The sequence below is a fragment of the Ambystoma mexicanum genome, chromosome 13 (assembly GCF_040938575.1).
Source record: "Ambystoma mexicanum isolate Mex_15411 chromosome 13, UKY_AmexF1_1, whole genome shotgun sequence".
Classification (NCBI taxonomy): Eukaryota; Metazoa; Chordata; class Amphibia; order Caudata; family Ambystomatidae; genus Ambystoma; species Ambystoma mexicanum.
Window position 1 is genome coordinate 88808168 of NC_090938.1, and position 19088 is coordinate 88827255.

At 47.9% G+C, this 19088-nt stretch overlaps 1 protein-coding gene across 2 annotated transcripts in view; it reads left to right on the forward strand.

Moving 5' to 3' along the window:
- LOC138520916 (cytochrome P450 2A6-like) overlaps window positions 1–19088 on the forward strand; it is a 368045-nt gene that overhangs the window by 68085 nt on the left and 280872 nt on the right. For both annotated transcript variants that reach the window (XM_069633343.1, XM_069633344.1), the window contains exon 4: window positions 15506–15666. In XM_069633343.1, coding sequence (XP_069489444.1) covers window positions 15506–15666 — 161 coding nt within the window. The remainder of the gene's footprint in view (window positions 1–15505; window positions 15667–19088) is intronic.

Below are 19088 nucleotides of genomic sequence, written 5' to 3' on the forward strand. Positions count from 1 at the left end.
GGCTACCGCCAAACTTGAGATGAGGCCCATTGTTCCGAACTATACTTACCAGTAGATCTATGGCCATTTTAATACAATTTCTTATCATCAGAATTTTCCCCACCTTAACCCTATTTTATTTCCTTAAATCCCCCTCCCTTCACCCTTATCAATTCCTTCCCAATATACCCAATAGTCTAACCACTGTCCTCTCCAATAAGTGTTCTTTATAACAATAATTCCCACCACCCCTACCAAATACATTTGCAGGAAGTCGTTTCCTATTCAGAATAAAGATATATCTACACAGTTTGATGTAACAACCATCCATTGAGAACTTTGCTTCCGACTTATATATGGCACAACTAATACATCTAACCAGTACTACTCTTAATACAACCCATGCATTCTATTACTTCATCAACAATACAAAAAATTGACATAAATCTATTTAAACTCTATATATCATATACGCCAACCTAGTTTAGATATTATTCCCTTTAACCGTCATAACTCCCACCCTGTAACCCTTGTTATCTATATTACAACACCCGTGATCACATTTGTCTCTAGTAGCAAATAACGTATCATGAGGTGCCATTCTTCCATCCCACCTCCCTCTCACCTAAAATAAAATACTCCTTCACCTCAATATAACAGTGTACCAACATCTCACTCAATATCCTGCAAAAGGAAAACATCAACATTAGAACAATACTATCGCTATTAAAGCACACATTCTTCTCATGGGAGATGTCCCATCCTCTCTTTCTCCAAATATCATATCCGTCCTAGACGTCATGACTCAGATGTATACCTCCATGCTTGGCTGCAGTACATATAATGTGGGTCAGTCAGTATTCCAGTCTTATTCAGTCCCTCACTCCCTCCTTAACATTTTCAAATCAAAACCAATGGTATGCGCTTCCCTCCACTACATGCAAATACTGTCTCAAATCCGACACAACTCCAACCCTTTTCCTGCATTCAACTTCCGCCAGAGCTCCATCATACCAATTAATTCACAAACTGAAATGTCATTCCTTCCAAAAAGCACTGTAACAGTCCAGTGTTATTTAATTTAATCTACTCCTTATTTTACCATCCCCACATATCCAGTCTATTCCTTTACATTATAGAGGACACACATAAGGGCAGCAACCTGCATCCATTGAATAATCAGCAGTACAAAGTAGCACCCACTAGTCCCAGGAAAGCGGGGCTCATCCAAAGTGTAGGGGGCAGTTAAGGTTGCCCGGTGACAGGTGCTGAAAAAGGACATGTGAAGCCTGTGTCAGCAAAAGGAAAATGGCAAACCTGAGGTGTGCTGGGCCGACCGCACAAACGTGAGGAGATGGCTTGCAAGGAGGAGGAGGAGCACCCACAAGTTAACCGCCGGATTAGAGCCACATCCAATGTACCCACACACCATGCAAAGTAAGAAGGAGAGCCGGCATGACTGAAGGAAGAACCGGGAGCGCGCTGTCAACCAAGGAGGAGACAACACATGTATCCGCTCTACCACCAGAGGCGGGACAAGAAAAAACGATTGCTGCATAGGCTGAGTAGTGTGGGTTCCCCTTCGCTCAGATTCCCTAACCCAAAAAATGCAGTAATAAACAGACAGAGTTTTTTGTTGATGGAAAAATTATGGCCATTGGCTTATTTTATTTTCTACAAAACAATAGTACCAATAATATCATGACAAGTAATAAATGACACCACTCGCTTTTGGGCCCATCATGTCCCGGACGTGTAGATGCCCCTCCCACTTCTTGGCTGGTCTTATTTACCCGGGGCATCCGATCCTGGACACGTGCCACCACACCTGAGTGGGTGAAGCCTCGGCCGCTCAGGTCCCCCCCAAAAAGCGTCCCTACTTACAACTTTGTTCCGCTAAAGCTCTAAAAATGTTATCCGTAAAAATTCCCATCCCTTTGTTGGATAAATGTATCCCATCCTGGTTGAAGAGGTCTGGATTGTTCTGAGACAAAGCATGCTTTATAAACTGGAGCCCCATGCTTTTGCAGTACTTTTCTATGGCTTTGTTGAGCTTTTTCCTTGCAACTTCGATTGCATGCCTCCTGTGCGCCGTACCAAATTCTGCGTGTGATAATCTCCGACATGAAAATTTTGGTTTTCCACCAGCAATGCGCTATCGCCCTTAAGAACTCGCACATGTTGCGCAGCAGTTCCCCTTTATTTGTTTTGACTAGACAATTTCCGCCCAGATGGATTACCAGGTACTCGGGTGGATCCCTGAAACCGATCAAATCCGAAAACCGGTCGTGGATGTCCTCCCAATGCATCCCAGGAAGGCCCCACCAGGAAGTTATTGTCTTTTTAAAATGTAGACCCTCTCTGAAATCTTCGATCCACCTGCCTGCCCGGGATACGAATGAATGGCCGACTATCCATGCCGACTTGTATGGGCTCGTATCTGCGTGGGGTGGATAGGAAAGAAATCATATCAAATGTTCTCTTACATATCTTTTAAAGCATTGAGACCTCCACCCCCCTATTTTTTTCACTCCTTTCTCTCCCAAACCTCCTGCCCATGCTGATGTGGCTGCCCCTATTCTAAAGGAATGGGTCCCAAATTCCGCCGCATCCCATCCTGTTGCGGCTATGGTTTTCTTTAGCACTGCCTGGAATTGATATCTGCTGAGAGCCCTGCCATCCCTATGGATTAGTAGTTGGCCCCCTACGTCAGGCCGTACCTCGATGCATTCTTGTGTAATGCACCTGGGGCAGTGCCCCCTATCCTTAATACAATTCAGCTCTATTGTTCTACCTTTTCCCATTTGGTCTGTCTTTGATTTCCTAAGTAGAATTGACATGCCCTTGGACCCCACACTGATGTCTCCTCTTGCCAAGCCGTCCCCTGCCACCGTGTTGCGTGCTACTAGTTCTCCAATCCTGAACGTCCCATAATACGCTAGCACAAATGCAGCCCTGAACAGCTTTGTCTCATAACTATCGCTGCACGTGCCTTCCAACAACTGCAAGAGTTTTATCATTTTGCAAAAATTAAGGGGTCTCCTCCCATCCGGCTTCTTTCCTTCCAATCTTGCCCAGCCCTTCATTGCATATTTAATCCGAGGGCTGCAAGTTGGGTCTGTCACCCCTGCCACCTTAGCTGTGTATGCAACGGCGGCCAAATGAGCTGCCGCCCAGCTTTTTCTTTTCCCTTGTGCAAATGCTTTCTCCAGGAATGTACACATTTTGCAAACCAGTTTCTTATAACACATTATTTACATTCTTCTTGTATTGCTTACCGGTCTTGTATGTTATGCCGTTCCTGGCCAATCTTTCTATCACCTGGCCTTGTACCTTCTCTTCTGAGTCAACCTGGTAGCTGACCGTTTTTTCTCCATTGATTCTAATGGGACCCATGCCTTTAGCGGCGTGGGCGTTTTTTTCCTGTTTGCGTCCGGCCGTAGCTCTCGAAATTTGTCCCACTGGAAACGAGACAAGGCGTCAGCGACCACATTTGCTTCCCCGGCGATATGCCTCGCCTTTAGTGCCACATTATTATTCAGACACTCCAATGTAATTGCCCTCATCAATTCCAATACCAGCGGGCATGATGCGCTTCCATTGTTTACCACATGTTTACCACATGTACTACCGCCATATTGTCTGACCACACATTCAGTTCCTTGCTATTCAGTTCTACCTCCCAAGCACATAGAGCTACCCAGATAGGGAACAGCTCCAATAATGTGATATTACTCGTCCAAGATGCCTCCTGCCATGCATTTGGCCACTCTTCTGCGCACCAGTTTATACCCAATATCGCCCCAAAACCAAAACCCCCGGCTGCATCTTTAAATAGTACCCTATTGCTTTCTTCGTTTAGTGGTGAGCGCCAGATTACCACTCCGTTAAATGCTTTCAGGAATACACACTTCCAAATCTTTCTTGATACCTCCGCCAATTCTGACTCTGTGGTGACCTTCTTTAGCCCCTCTTGTTCGCTGTTCGATCCTTCTGTGAAATATCCTGCCTTGTGGTATAACCCGTCCAGCAAAGTTTAGTTTTCCTGCCAGTGATTGTAGTTCCTTAACCTTGGCCTTGTTTTTTCCCCTTAGGCTTTTGATTGTACTCAAGAGGTCTGCTGCTTTTTCCTCCGGTATCCTGCACACTCCTTTTCGTGAGTCTATTTCTATACCCAGAAATTGTATTCTCTGAGTAGGTCCCATTGTTTTTTCTTCTGCCAGCGGAAAACCCCACTCCTCCGTTAATGACATGAATTTATTTAAGGTTGCCCCACATAACCCGGAACCCTGCGGCCCCACGAATAAAAAATCGTCTAAGTAGTGGACAACTTGTGCCTCCTCTAGCTCCTTTGTGTGTGACCATTGTAAGAACGAACTCACTTTCTCAAAATATGCACATGAGATAGCGCAACCCATTGGCAGGCATTTATCAACATAATATTCACCCTCCCAGTGCATGCGCAGCCACCTTTGAGATTCCCAGTTGACTGGTAATAAGCGAAAAGCTGATTTTATATCTACCTTTGCCATCAATGCCCCTTTCCCTGCCTTCCTGACCACCTGTACTGCATCCTGAAAATCAGCATATGTCACTGATGCTGCGTCTTGTGATATGCCGTGACCCTCAAAAGTTATTTTGAAGCCCTCCTGGAAGCCTCCTCTGATTGTCTTTGCGATTTCTTTGTCTGGGAACGCCTGTAGCCACTTTTCCATTCTCTCAACTTTGACTGGCGTGGCCCCTTTCCCCATGTTTTTCTCAACTCCGTTTCTCCAGAACCCTTTGTGTGTTAGATGTTGTTCTGGTACATTTTGCTGTGCTGTGTTCACCCCTACAATTTTCGCATCTGTGGCTGAATTTGCATTTCTTGCCCCAGCTGCATGGTACCCCGTTTTCAAAGTTTCTACATTGTGCCGCCTCTGTCTTACTTGGCCCATTGGTACTTCTCCTACCCTCTTGTGCTGTTGGCAATATATTGTTCTGACAACTTCTCTGTGTATTGTATTGCCTGCTCCGAAAACTCTGCTCTTGTTGTGCGTTGAGAGTCGTGAAGATATAGGAGACCTCCGTCCCCAAGTGCCGCACAGGGAGAATCACTTATCACTCCCTGTGCAACCCTTGAGGCCACAGGTGGAGAAGATCCGAAGCCGGAACTGAAGTACCAGGAACCCCCAGGTAGCTGTAAGGGAAGGCAATGATTACAATCCAAGCAAGTAGGGCACAACGAGTAATCAAACAGAGAACAATCAGGGTCTTACCGGGGACTTGATAGGAAGGACGTTGAACCTGAAAGGGAGGATGGTTCCAGGACTCACTCAGGCAAGGGACCGGATAGGACCAGATGTAATTCGTCAGTCTCCACCTGAAGAATTTTTTACCGGAATAAAGGGTCCCAACAGTCTGATTACAACCACCACTTGGGAGGCGTGACCCACCGTGCAGCAAGGGGATCTGGGAGATCCAAGAGAAGTCCGTTGAGCAGAAAAGATGGGTCTGAAGCCAGGAAGAGCCGTCCGTGGAATAACCAAGAGCAAGATCCAGAGGGAGTCCGTGATTCAGTCCGAGGTCAAGAGCCGTGCTGAACAGAGGAGCCGGTGTCGCCGTAGCCAAACGTGATCCGCAGGAAGTCCAAATAACAAGAGCAAGGTTTCAGGAAGCCGGGTAAGTAAATACGAGTAAGTTCGCCGCCAGTCAGGGTCTCCAAGGAAATCAGCTGTGAAGCGTGGAGTACAGGTACTGCCCGGTTTAAATACGTTCACTTCCTGGTCACGTGACGATGATTGGAGTCACGTGACCGTGAACCCGGGGCACATGACCGTATGGACGAGTCACGTGACCGGGCCAACACGGTACGAGGGCTCGAGCGGCTGCCTAATCTCCATGGCAACTGCCAATGGAAAAACGGCCGCAGGCGCGACTGAATAGCGTGCGGCGATTGTTTCGCCAGCGCGCGAGCCACACCGGGTTGCCTGTTTGAGCCCTGGGGGACAGGTGGAGGAGAGTGAGCGCTGGATGACGGGACATGGCCGGAGGTACGTACCGAAGACATGACAGAGCCCCCCCCCAAAGGCCCACGACCCCGTGGGCACGAAGGATGCTCCCGGTGAAACTGAGCAACCAGCCGGGGGGCTGGACATCCGAGGCAGAGACCCAGGAACGTTCCTCCGGACCATAACCCAACCAATCGACCAGGTATTGCAGGCGACCTCTAAGAAAACGGGACCCTAGAATGTTTGAGACCTCGAAAACATCAGGCACCCCCAGGGAAACAGGGGCAGGAGAGGGGCGAAGACGGGTTGAGGAGGGACAGGGCTTGAGGAGGGAGGTATGGAACACAGGATGAACCCGCCAAGAGGAAGGGAGAACCAGGCGATAGGCCACCGGGTTGATGACCCGGGAAACGACATAAGGACCCACGAAACGGGGCAACAGCTTGCGACAACCCTTTAAGTGGAGATGACGGGAGGACAACCAAACCCGAGAACCAACGGGATACAAGGGTGCCATGGTACGCCTAGCGTCCGAGGAGGCCTTCATGGAAGCCTGCGCCTCCTGCAGATGAACGAGGACCTGGGCATGGAGGGACGTCATATCCCGAATGCAGGCTGCGGCGGCAGGGTTCTCGGAGGGTGAAATGTCAGGGACAGGGAGGAATCGGGGATGCTGACCATACATGGCATAGAACGGAGAGAAGCCAGTGGAAGAGTGTGTAGCGTTGTTGTAGGCAAACTCAGCATAACGGATGTTCTGTAACCAGGTTGTCTGGTGCTGCAGCATCAAACAACGCAGATACTGCTCCATGGACTGGTTTGTTCTTTCCGTCTGACCATCGGTTTCCGGGTGGTAAGCGGAGGAGAACCGTGCATCGATACCTAGCAGAGCGGTCAGGGCACGCCAGAAACGGGAAGTAAACTGAGAACCACGATCGGACACCAGGACAGAAGGAAGGCCGTACAGGCAGAAAACGGAATCAAAGAAAAGTTTGGCCAAGACAGGGGCAGAAGGGATACCATGACAAGGAACAAAACGAGCCATTTTGGTGAAGACATCGACCACTACCCACACGGTGTCATACCCCTGAATCCTGGGTAAATCAGTCACGAAGTCCATGCTCAGGGTGTGCCAGGGCTTTGGCGGCACGGGTAATGGGCGTAATAGTCCCAACGGACGACCCCTACGATGTTTGCCCTGAGCACAGACTGAGCACGAGGCGACGTAACAGCCCACGTCCCGTCTCATGGAGGGCCACCAACACCAGCGTTTTAAGAGATCCAAGGTGCGGGCCTGGCCTGGGTGACCATTGACCGGGGCATCATGTGACCACTCCAGGGCTAGGTTTCTGGTGTCAGTGGTAGGGAGGACTAGACGGTCCTGTACATACGGTAGACCGTTATGAAAGGAGGGATCCCATTCTGACAAATGATCGGGGTGTTTTTTTACCCAAGAGCGGATCTCCTCGAGTAGAGGTAGAGGAGGAGTACAAGTACAAATAACATGCCCCCGGGGCAAGAGCGTGTCGGGATATACAGGTAACGAAAGCCCCCCAGGGGAGCGAGACAAAGCGTCTGCCTTACTATGCTCAGAACCAGAGCGATGTTTAATCTGAAAGTCAAAAGCGGCGAAGAACAGGTGCCATCTGACCTGTCTGCTGTTTACGCATTTCAGGGCTGCCAGGTCTTGCAAGTTTCTGTGGTCGGTGTATACCGTGACCTTATGTTTGGCCCCCAACAAGTGATGACGCCAGGTACGAAAGGCGTCCATCACCGCCAGTAGCTCTTTTTCTGTTACGGTATAATGGGTTTCTGCAGGGTTAAACTTACGTGAATGAAAGGCTACAGGATGAAGCCGACCCGTATTGGGACAGGCTTGTGACAGGATAGCCCCCAATGCGAAGGAAGAGGCGTCAGCCTCAACTACGTACGGCTGGTCAGGGTCGGGGTGCTGGAGCACAGGGGCAGTGGTGAAGGCGTTCTTCAACGCGTCAAAGGCCTGCTGGTGCATCACCTCCCATTCGAACGGGACAAGAGGACTGGTAAGGGAAGTGAGAGGAGACACAAGAGAAGAAAACCCAGAAATAAAACGCCGATAGAAATTGGCGAAACCCAGGAAGGATTGCAAGGATTTCAGGGTTTTTGGTGTTGGCCATTCGAGGACCGCCCGTACTTTGGCATGATTCATGGCTAGACTACCAGGTGTAATATTGAACCCCAAAAACTCCACGTTAGTTACATGGAACAAGCATTTTTCGGGTTTCACAAACAACGAGTGGTGTAGCAGCCGGGACAACACTTCTCGTACATGTTGGACATGTTCCTTCAATGTGTGAGAATAAATGAGTATGTCATCAAGATACACCACCACAAAAATGTCCAGGATGTCCGAGAAGATGTCATTCATGAAATGTTGAAAGGTGGCCGGGGCGTTGCATAGGCCGAAGGGCATGACTGTATACTCGTAAAGGCCATACCGCGTACAGAAGGCGGTCTTCCACTCGTCTCCCTTTCGGATGCGGACGAGATTATAGGCCCCCCGCAAATCCAACTTGGTATACATGGAGGCATGGGTTAATCGGTCTAGAAGAGGAGAGATGAGTGGAATCGGGTACCGGTTCTTAATAGTGATGGCATTGAGCCGACGGTAATCCACACAGGGGTGAAGGTCGCCCTCTTTTTTGGGCACGAAAAATATGGGGCTAGCTGCAGAAGATCTAGACGGTCGTATGTGACCCAGGTGCAGCGCTTTATCGATGTACTCTTTAAGAGTCAGATCCTCCGACATAGATAAAGAATAGATGCGGCCCGAGGGTACTACAGTCCCGGGAACCAAGTCAATCGGGCAATCATATGGGCGGTGAGGAGGGAGTACTTCGGAGGAGCCCTGATCAAATAGCATGCTGTAATCCCAATAAACCACAGGAATGTGATTGGTGACTAAACCCACTATGTGTGAGGCAGGGGGAATAACATCGCCCAGTATTGATAGTTGGGCAACCGCACCAAGAGCCACTGCTGGGGTGTCAGTCTCTGTGTCTGCAGGTAGACAGAAGTTCTGGCAGAGCTCGGATTCGAAATATATCTGACCTGTTCCCCAATCGATATGCGGGTTGTGCTCTCGTAACCATGGTATGCCTATGATGATACCGAACTGGGGCATGGATATCAGATCGAAGTGGAGGGTTTCTCTATGGGTCGATTGGATGGTCAGGACGAGGGGAGCTGTCTGTTGCTTGATGGGACCAGAAACAAGCTCAGTCCCGTCGACTGCTTGAACCGGTTCGGGTCGGTGTTTGTTGATCAAAGGGAGATTCAGTGTCTGGGCTAGGGTGATATCGATATAGTTCCCGGAGGCCCCGGAATCTATGGTGATCTGTACGGGATGAGTGATACCAGGGGCAGGTTGTATGGTAGCTTCTACCTGGATGGGCCTGATTCGACCAAACGACGGAGTGTGACTCGGGGAAGGGCATGGAGAACTCGATCCTACCCCCGTATCTAGGATCGAGCTGGACGAAAATCCGGTTTCTTAGTTTTGGGTTTTCGAGGACACTCCTTGACTAAATGCCCCCCCAAACCACAGTAAAAGCAGGCGTTCTCGGCCCTTCTGCGCTCCCTTTCCCTTGAGGTGAAAGGACTCCTAACACCCCCTATTTGCATAGGCTCACTGGTGGGTTCAGAGTAAGACGATGAGACGGCAGAGCCGGCAGACTGGGAGAATCCGGCCTCAGCCCTGCGTTCAGAGCGCCGTGCGTCCACTTGGAGTGCCAAATCCACCAGAGCCGGGAACTGAACTGGTAGGGACGGGACCATGGCCAGAGCGTCCTTCATAGGGTTGCTTAGCCCTCTGTAGAATACTACCGATTTTTTGCTTTCGGGCCATGAGGTCTCAGCTGCTAGTTGATTGAATCGTGTGATGTACTCAATGAGGGAGCTCTTACCCTGCGATAAATCCAGTAATTCTAGATCATGGGATTGCGCTTTGTATCTGGTGTCAAACACCCTGGACATTTCTGTTATTAACTGGTCGAAATCATAGAGGGCAGGATGATTGTTTTCTAACAGCGGGTTTGCCCAAGCAGCAGCCGTGCCGGCTAGGTGAGATAGAGTGAATGCCGCCTTGGTGGTGGGGTCAGGAAAAGCAAGGGGTCGACACAGAAAGTGCAATTTACACTGGTTAAGGAAGGTTATAAACTTCCTCGGGTCCCCATGGAACTTTTCTGGGGCAGCCAAAGGAAAGGGAGAGGGCAAGACCACCGGAACAGGAGCCGAGGGAGCCGGGAGTGGGTGTGCAAAGGGTACAGAAGCTGGAGTGGCGTCACCCAGCTCTGGATCTGCGGGCAGGGGATGCTGGGCACTCTGTAATAGGTCGAGACGCTGATGGACTGCTGCATTAGCAGCCACCATGTCGGCCCGTAGTACCGTAAGTGCTTGGATAACAGCGGCCAGGGGGTCTTCAGCAGCGCCCTCCATATCTCACACGACTAGGCTTCACAGTCGTGAAGTCGTGAAGATATAGGAGACCTCCGTCCCCAAGTGCCGCACAGGGAGAATCACTTATCACTCCCTGTGCAACCCTTGAGGCCACAGGTGGAGAAGATCCGAAGCCGGAACTGAAGTACCAGGAACCCCCAGGTAGCTGTAAGGGAAGGCAATGATTACAATCCAAGCAAGTAGGGCACAACGAGTAATCAAACAGAGAACAATCAGGGTCTTACCGGGGACTTGATAGGAAGGACGTTGAACCTGAAAGGGAGGATGGTTCCAGGACTCACTCAGGCAAGGGACCGGATAGGACCAGATGTAATTCGTCAGTCTCCACCTGAAGAATTTTGTACCGGAATAAAGGGTCCCAACAGTCTGATTACAACCACCACTTGGGAGGCGTGACCCACCGTGCAGCGAGGGGATCTGGGAGATCCAAGAGAAGTCCGTTGAGCAGAAAAGATGGGTCTGAAGCCAGGAAGAGCCGTCCGTGGAATAACCAAGAGCAAGATCCAGAGGGAGTCCGTGATTCAGTCCGAGGTCAAGAGCCGTGCTGAACAGAGGAGCCGGTGTCGCCGTAGCCAAACGTGATCCGCAGGAAGTCCAAATAACAAGAGCAAGGTTTCAGGAAGCCGGGTAAGTAAATACGAGTAAGTTCGCCGCCAGTCAGGGTCTCCAAGGAAATCAGCTGTGAAGCGTGGAGTACAGGTACTGCCCGGTTTAAATACGTTCACTTCCTGGTCACGTGACGATGATTGGAGTCACGTGACCGTGAACCCGGGGCACATGACCGTATGGACGAGTCACGTGACCGGGCCAACACGGTACGAGGGCTCGAGTGGCTGCCTAATCTCCATGGCAACTGCCAATGGAAAAACGGCCGCAGGCGCGACTGAATAGCGTGCGGCGATTGTTTCGCCAGCGCGCAAGCCACACCGGGTTGCCTGTTTGAGCCCTGGGGGACAGGTGGAGGAGAGTGAGCGCTGGATGACGGGACATGGCCGGAGGTACGTACCGAAGACATGACAGCTCTCTTGATCTGTCATAACTGCTCTCGTATCTTTTGTTACCGTATCTATAATTGTTTCTAGACTCGTTCTGCCAATATTGCCTTCTTTGATAACCCCCCAAGCTGCTCAGCTCCCTGGCGTCCCATTTTTCTTTAAGCACATTAAATATGTACAGATTGAAATTCTCTTCGTCCCAACCTATGTCTGGGAATCAATCCATTTCCTTTCTAAATTCATGGTCATATTCTTTCCATGCATCCCCCCCAAATGCTTTGTAATCTTTTAACACCCTCTGCTGGTAAGTTACCAGTGACAACCCATCTTCTGAGTATTTCTGCAGGATAATGGTGGACATAATTTGGAAAGCCGCTGTCTAATTATCGAAAATCCTAGCTACCGGTGCCCTCCTCAGTAATCCTTTCTCATCTTCTTTTATATCCTCCAGTGCTACATTCTGACCTCTCTTCTGTACATCTAGCAATGAAAAGATATCTGTAAATTCCTTCCTCCATATCTTCTCCTTCACTTTCTCGTTAATGTACCATGCTTGGGCCTTCATTGAACGCCCCTGTGCGTCCTTCCCAACTGTGGCCCTGCCATATTTCGTCTTTACTGTGGCAGGTTCTTGCACTGTTATGTTTGTGAGCCTGGTCGATGCCACCGGTATGCTGGTGTTCACCCCCTGCGGGGTTGCGCCTGGTAGCACCCCTTGTCCATCCCCCTGTGGGATGGGTACCCCGCTGCCTGTTGAGCCTGATCCATCAGCTCCCTGACCGCCTCCAGCCCCTTCTGCCCTGGTCTTCTCCTTCCTATCCTTGCATATTACCCCCTTCCATCTCACCCAGGCCTTCAAGTGCTCTCTTTCCTCATCTTCGCTACTCTCCTCCTCGTCGGATGTTACTGCCGTTTGCTCGGCCCTGCGGTTTTTGCGTTTTTTCTCTTTACCCTCTTGAGCTCTGGGTGACTTACCCTGAACCGTGATGCATTCTTTTAACATTTTGACAATTTTTCCTCAATGTTATTATCAATTTTTTCTTTACCTTTTTTGTTGGTTTTCTTTTGTTTCTTCTTGGGCTCCTCCGTCTGTACCTGCGGTCCCTCTACCACTTCTCTCGCCCGTTTCTGGCCTTGTGGTATTATTTCCTCATCATCGCTGCTGCTGGACTCCTCCAGTAACAAAGGCGACATTGCCCTTGCCTTCTCCTCCTTCTGCATCAGCTCCAGCACCCATTGTGCTCCATATTCCTTTTCAGCTTTTTCTTCCTCTCTCTGTTGCTCTTCCTGTCTCTGTTGCTTTTCCTCGCCGACAGTGATCCTGTGTGGTAACTCTAAAGCTGTGAGTAGTAACTCTGCATCAATCTTGTGTTTTTGAAAAAATATTTCCCAAAGTGACTAAGTGGCCAGATCGAGAGGACCCACCTCTCGTGGTATGAGAACTCAGGTCACCTACGCTGCCCGCTCAAAAAGGTAGCATAAATCTGCTCCCTATGCAGACATGTTCAACCACTGTGCCACTGGCTTGTTTTTTTTTTTTAAATGCGCAGGAGTTTCCAGACACAGGATTAGAACTCAGGTCCCCAAGCATCCCCAGACAAAGCACCTAGCAGTTGAGCCACTGGTTAATGCTAGCAGCAGTTCAGCAAATGCTGCTAGCACTTATTGCTTCGCTTCCTGTTTCCTTACTGACTGGACCTCCTTCCTTCCGACGCAGCTCGCCTCGTTGTAGTGACTCCGCCCCTCCGCGGTCGCTACCGCTGGTTGCTGCTTCCGCTGGGGTAATCCCGACATCTTCACGCCGCTGCTCCCGTTGTTCCCGTTGTTCGATTTCGCCCTCTCAGTCCTGCCCACGGCTCCTTGACACACCCGCAGCTCCCGATGACTTCCCGCGCTCGAAAAGGATTCACAGCTGGGCTCCGGTCCCGACGTCAGCCTTCTCGACGCGGCTCCGGCGTTGGACTGCTGCCACTCGTGGTCCTCTTCTCCACTCAGCTCCGGCTCCCGATACAAGTCTTCTCCTAGTGTCGCTGCAGAGGGGAAGAAAAATGAAGGAAACGAAATCCTGAAAAGCCCATGGAGGCAAGACTAAAAAACGTTCCTCTCTCCCCCTGATCAGGCCCTGGGAGCCTACCCATATTAGGTGAGCTCCTTACCTGAATGTAGCTCTCCTTCTTTCTCTGGGGTATTTATACCCACTTGGCCCATTGTTGCTAGCTGGGGGCAGGACTTACTTCCTCCTGCCCCCATGTGGCTATTTCTCACACCTTTCCCCTAAGAGCTTGGGTTGCCTAGGCTACGCTGCGGGTGGGGGCGCCGCCTGGCTGCCCCTCCCTTTATCGTTCGCTCCGTTTGGGTTCCCCCCACCCTGCGCCTAACCCCCCAGGCCCTCTATCGTGCCGCACTTTGTGCCGCACGGGGCCTGGGGCATAAGTCAGCACATTGAGAACGGACCTCACAACTCACGTTCTAATATTTCCAGATCTGTCCCCCGCCGTCACATGCCATTATTCGTCCATTCCTTCTTCCCCTTTCACTGCTTGCCGCATTAAATCAAACAACAAAGCCTCATTATACAGCTGTACGCTGCACCGCATCACGTGTCTTCTATTTACCGGACACAGTCAGAGATGAAGTGATTCCATAGCACGTTCACAGGTGCTTTCCTTAGTTCTAGGCCACAGGATTTATAATTTTTTACTTCCAACTTAAAATGATGCCATTCAAAGTTATTAAAATAACAGCAATTTGACTGCGGCCATTTGATATGTACATTTTGAAGTAAATATTGGATAATTACAGATTAAAAACAACAAATAAATAGTTTTAGTCCAGCTTCAATCCCCACAGTCAAACACATAATATCCATATTTACATTTAGAGCTGCTCAGACCTTTCTTTTTTTCCTTGTCACTTTTATGAACTCTGTATCTGAAGATGTGCTTTCCATGGGATTTGAATCTAGATCAGTCAAAAAAGCTTCAGCAGATTTGTGCTCAGAAAAGGAGTGCAAACAACCATCAGTTATAACCCTAAATATGGCAAGTTAGATCATATAGTATTTCAAAATTCTTTCCCGAGCTTTCATCTTGGGTTTGTCAATGGAACACCTCCTTTCCAGGGCATGTTTGCTCAGATCCACAAATATCATTATTTTATTGCCATCCCATGCCAAGACTTTCAATTCCTGGGCTCTTTTCAAGATAAGTTCCCTCACTGGAAACCAATACAATAAGGTGCCTTGCATTCTCCCCTATGGATGGCTTAGGTCGCAAGGAACAATGAGCTCTCTCAATCTCCAGAGATACCTTGGAGTCTAAATTCAGTATTTTTGGTTAGGTCTTTTGTAAAAATTCAATTGCATTACCTCTCTCTGAGTTTTCATGTTCAGACAACTTCAAAGTAATTTTCTCATTAAGGGTTTTCAGTTCTCTCACTTGATCAGTCAGTCTTTGAGTCTTGTCATCCACCTTAGTCAAATGTGTCTCTGCTGAATCAACTCTCTTGGCCAGTTCCTCATATTTTTCCTCTGATTTGAAGATTGCTGCTTTTATCTCTGCAACATCCAATGTCACTTTGGTCAGAAAGTCCAGCAGTCTATCCTCTATACTTTCATCACTGTCTTCATTCTCCACTCCTTTTTGCCTCTTAGCTGGCTGAGTCACCTCAGGGGTACTTGGCACAGAAATGCTAATTATAAAGAGGGAATTAGCTTGGTATCAGGTAATAAAATCGTGTCAAAAATGTTGCTGGTAAAAACAAATTGCGGCAAAAATGCTGTGGTTTGACCCGGTAAAGGTATATCCCATTATACCATTTAAGGAGAGCGGGGGTTGCTGGGTCCGGGGGCTTTCACAAGAATGTGGTGGTAAAACCGCAGCTATAAGGCCATACCCATAATTAGGCTTGATATAAAATAGAAACTATTTCCAAATACCAACTGTTACTTGCATTTCCTGCCAAACTCATGAGCATTATGTTGTATCTGTGGTGATGGATGAATGATTCTGTTTGTAACTGACATTTTTTTATTTCATTTCACAGAGTTGCCTTTTGACCCAACATTTCACATAAGCAAAGCAGTTGCCAACGTCACTTGTTCAGTCCTTTTTGGGAACCGGTTCGACTATCAAGATAAGGAGTTCCATGACTTGCTCAGACTGATAAATGTGGTATTTGTGGAATCTAGTGGCTCATTTGCTCAGGTAATTGTATATTTATTGTGTGTCTGTGTGTTTGTGTGCACATATGTGCATGTTTGTATGTGTGTATGTGGGGATGCGTGTGGGCATATGTGCATGTGTGTGAATGGATCTGTGTGTTGTCAGCATATGTACATATGTGCGAATGCATGTTTGCATGAGTATGTGTGTGTGTGTGTGTGTGTGTGTGTGTGTGTGTGTGTATGTGTGTGTGTGTGTGTGTGTGTGTGTGTCTGTGTGTGAGTGTGTTCGTAGTGGCTGTGTGTGTGTGTATTTATTTGGGCATTGTGGTGAACTCTGTTATAACCCAGGCAATTCATGCTTATAATGTCCATTTTGTTCCATGTTAAGTTTTCATCCAGGAGCTATTAAATAGGAATAATACAAATAGCTGAAGAATTTATGACTTTGCATAAGGCTTTTCTCTTTTAGGTCTTGGAATTTTTACAATCTTCCCTTACCAATTAATGATGTACCTGTGCTCAATTCTGTAGAACTGTAACACAATGTGACCTCACCACAATTCTCTGCAGACAAATCGGTACTGCCTTTTACCTTTACAATATTAGTTTACAGCTTGAACGGGCATCATGTCCTACCAGAGCAAAGCACCCTTCCACATAGGCACTCATTTTCACCACATTCAAGGTTCCCAAATGTGAGTCAGGGGCAGCCTTAACAAAAACATTCTCACAAGCTAATGCTAATTTGGGTCAACGCTTTGAAAATGTGGCCACCCTTGAATATTCCGGGTTCAGTCATGAGAAAAAGAACTTTGTCAATCTCACGACAAACCAGCCATATGCCCCTCCCCCGTACAGGACCCTTATCCCTCCCTTCTGCACTACAGTCACCATAGGCCTTAATCTCTCCATCACCACTCTGGATTCATTACCCACCAACCCCCTGAACAAAGCACCCCTTTGGCTCCCTTTACCTCCTTAATCTTCGGACTTAACTGTATTATGGTGGAACTTTGGCATGATGGTTCATGCCCTGGTTGGGAAAAAGGTTTTCTTTTATATTTTATCAAGTTATTATTTTTTTTTTTTTACAAATGCACTGGAAGTAGAAGAAACGTTTTCAATGCCCCAAATCCAATTCAGGGACCTTATGGGTGAATCTCAAAATGTTCTGTCAAATTCACCAAAAATGTTTAACGTGTGCCATGCCTCAAACCACCCCAAACATCTCCTGGTTCGAATTTTCCCCCAACAAGTTCTCCCGGCATGTCATGCCACAAAAACAAACTGTTCCACAGTAATTGAAAGTGAATGTTTAGTGTCGCACAAATAATCAAATAATCACTAAAATATCAACTAAATCATACTATTAACTGTGCTCTAGGATTACCAAACAGACTGGTATCTTTCTCAGAAGAGCATATATAGCATTCCCAAATAGCGCATTTCCCAGAAAAGAAGTAGGTATGTACCTAGTTATGTACCTAAATACTCACAGGTTATCTCCAACTGACAGCACAAAAACTTCAAATTGGCATGGAGACTTCCCAGTAATCATTATCGCTCTAGCACGCCAGTACTACTGCATGCATATGGTGTTCCATGCCATTATATCCCTGTCACAGTTAATTAGGCGGTCACTCAGGGAGTTACTTTCCCATCAAGCAAGGTGGCATGCACCCAAAGCGCTTATACAGATTCAACTTTAGTGAGGTCTCCCACTTATTTCACACCACTCCAACAAATATTTCAAAAAAAGGTAGCAGGCGCTCCTCTCCAGAAAGAACATGGCATGATAACCTGTTCTGAGATGAGAGTTTGCAGCACACGCTATTTGCTCACTGAAACATTCACAGATGGGAAATATCCATTTGCATATCAGTCTTTGTCCCGCCCACAAGGGCAGATCAGCACCGAAATGCTATGGCAATTCCTCTCTGAACAAGAGTACCGACAGCAACCCCATACACGTGTTTAAGCCTTGTTGGGCCTCATTAGTGAGGTGAAGCTGTGCCTCTCTGAGCACAGGGAGCAGGGAGTCCACGTCTGGTTGCCCCCAGGTAACTCAGGGTGACCAACCCCAAGTTCCTTACAAAAATTTCAAAAAAGGTAGCACCCACCACACCCCAACAAATACCCTATGTACCACCAATGAGCTCAGAACTAGCCCGGTGTATAGTAAGAATATATATTTCTTTAAGGTTTGACACAATTTAATAGTAACTAAAGCATCAGCCACCAATGCTGTGGCACTACACAATATGACAAATGCAGAGTTCTTGTACCAATTGACTAACAGAGGTTGCGATATGACCAGGTACAATTCTGAAGTTGACACTCACAGTTTACATCAGATTTCTTGCAAATTATGTAATAGGAAACATACAAAACACACAGTGATTGCTTAGTTTGCCACAATAATCCTTTCTCCCAGCAACCCCCACCCTCCAGGCATCAATTAGATATGACTCCTCTGATCTGAAAGCAAGGTACAGGGAGTGGGAATACAGTAGCAAATTCGTTTTGGTTTTTTTATTTGAAAGGTTAAGTCAAGAAAGGAACTCAATGGGAAAATTGTTTTGGGCTTTTTATTTGCATGAAAGGCAAAGGGCATCATTACACGGTAGGCGGTAATGGTTAATGGTCACCAGTAATGGTACCGGTAACCGTTAACCCTTACCGCCTTACTACGGGGTCCCTTTGCGGGTTGGCACTTTAACGCCTGCTTTTAGCAGGCGTTAAAAAACGAACCCGCAAAGGGACCTCGGAGCTAATTACAGTACCGCAATTAGTGGTACCGTAATTAGCTCCTTCCCCATTCCCATTATGCTTTATGGGGGCAAAAATGGGAATGGGGAAGAGCCTTGGTGAATGGGGAATTACCGGCCCTGCTCACCTTGGAGTAGGGCGGTAATTCCGCCATCCACCAAGGCGGACCCGGTACGGTACCGGCAGCAACCATGGTGCTAATAGCGCCATGATTACCACCTACCGTGTAATGAGGCCCAAAGTCTGGAAAGGAACTCAAAGGGAGAATTGTTTTGGGTGTCTTATTTGCATGAAATGCAGGGCTTTGGGAAAATTATTTTGGGATGCAAGTAAACAAATGGTAAATTTCATTTTGCACCATCTACATTCACTTGAACAGCAGCGTTTTAGGGTTACTTATTATGAGATTGTGGCCACCCCCTCGATACAGAAGACAGGGTTTTCAGAAAGGTAGAGTCAACCAAGTACTTTGTTGTCTATAAAACTCTAACACACTGGGCATGAACTTTGTTAGTTTCAAACTCTAACAACACTCATCCTGTGATTTTCTATATGGGAATTAATTGATTAATCTTCAATTCAATGTGCTAAGGCTCTACACAGCTTACCCCTCCCCACAATTTAATGGAAAGGATTAAGGCAGGCCTGTCCCAACACAATTCAATGTAAATGGATATGGTGAATTTCTATAGT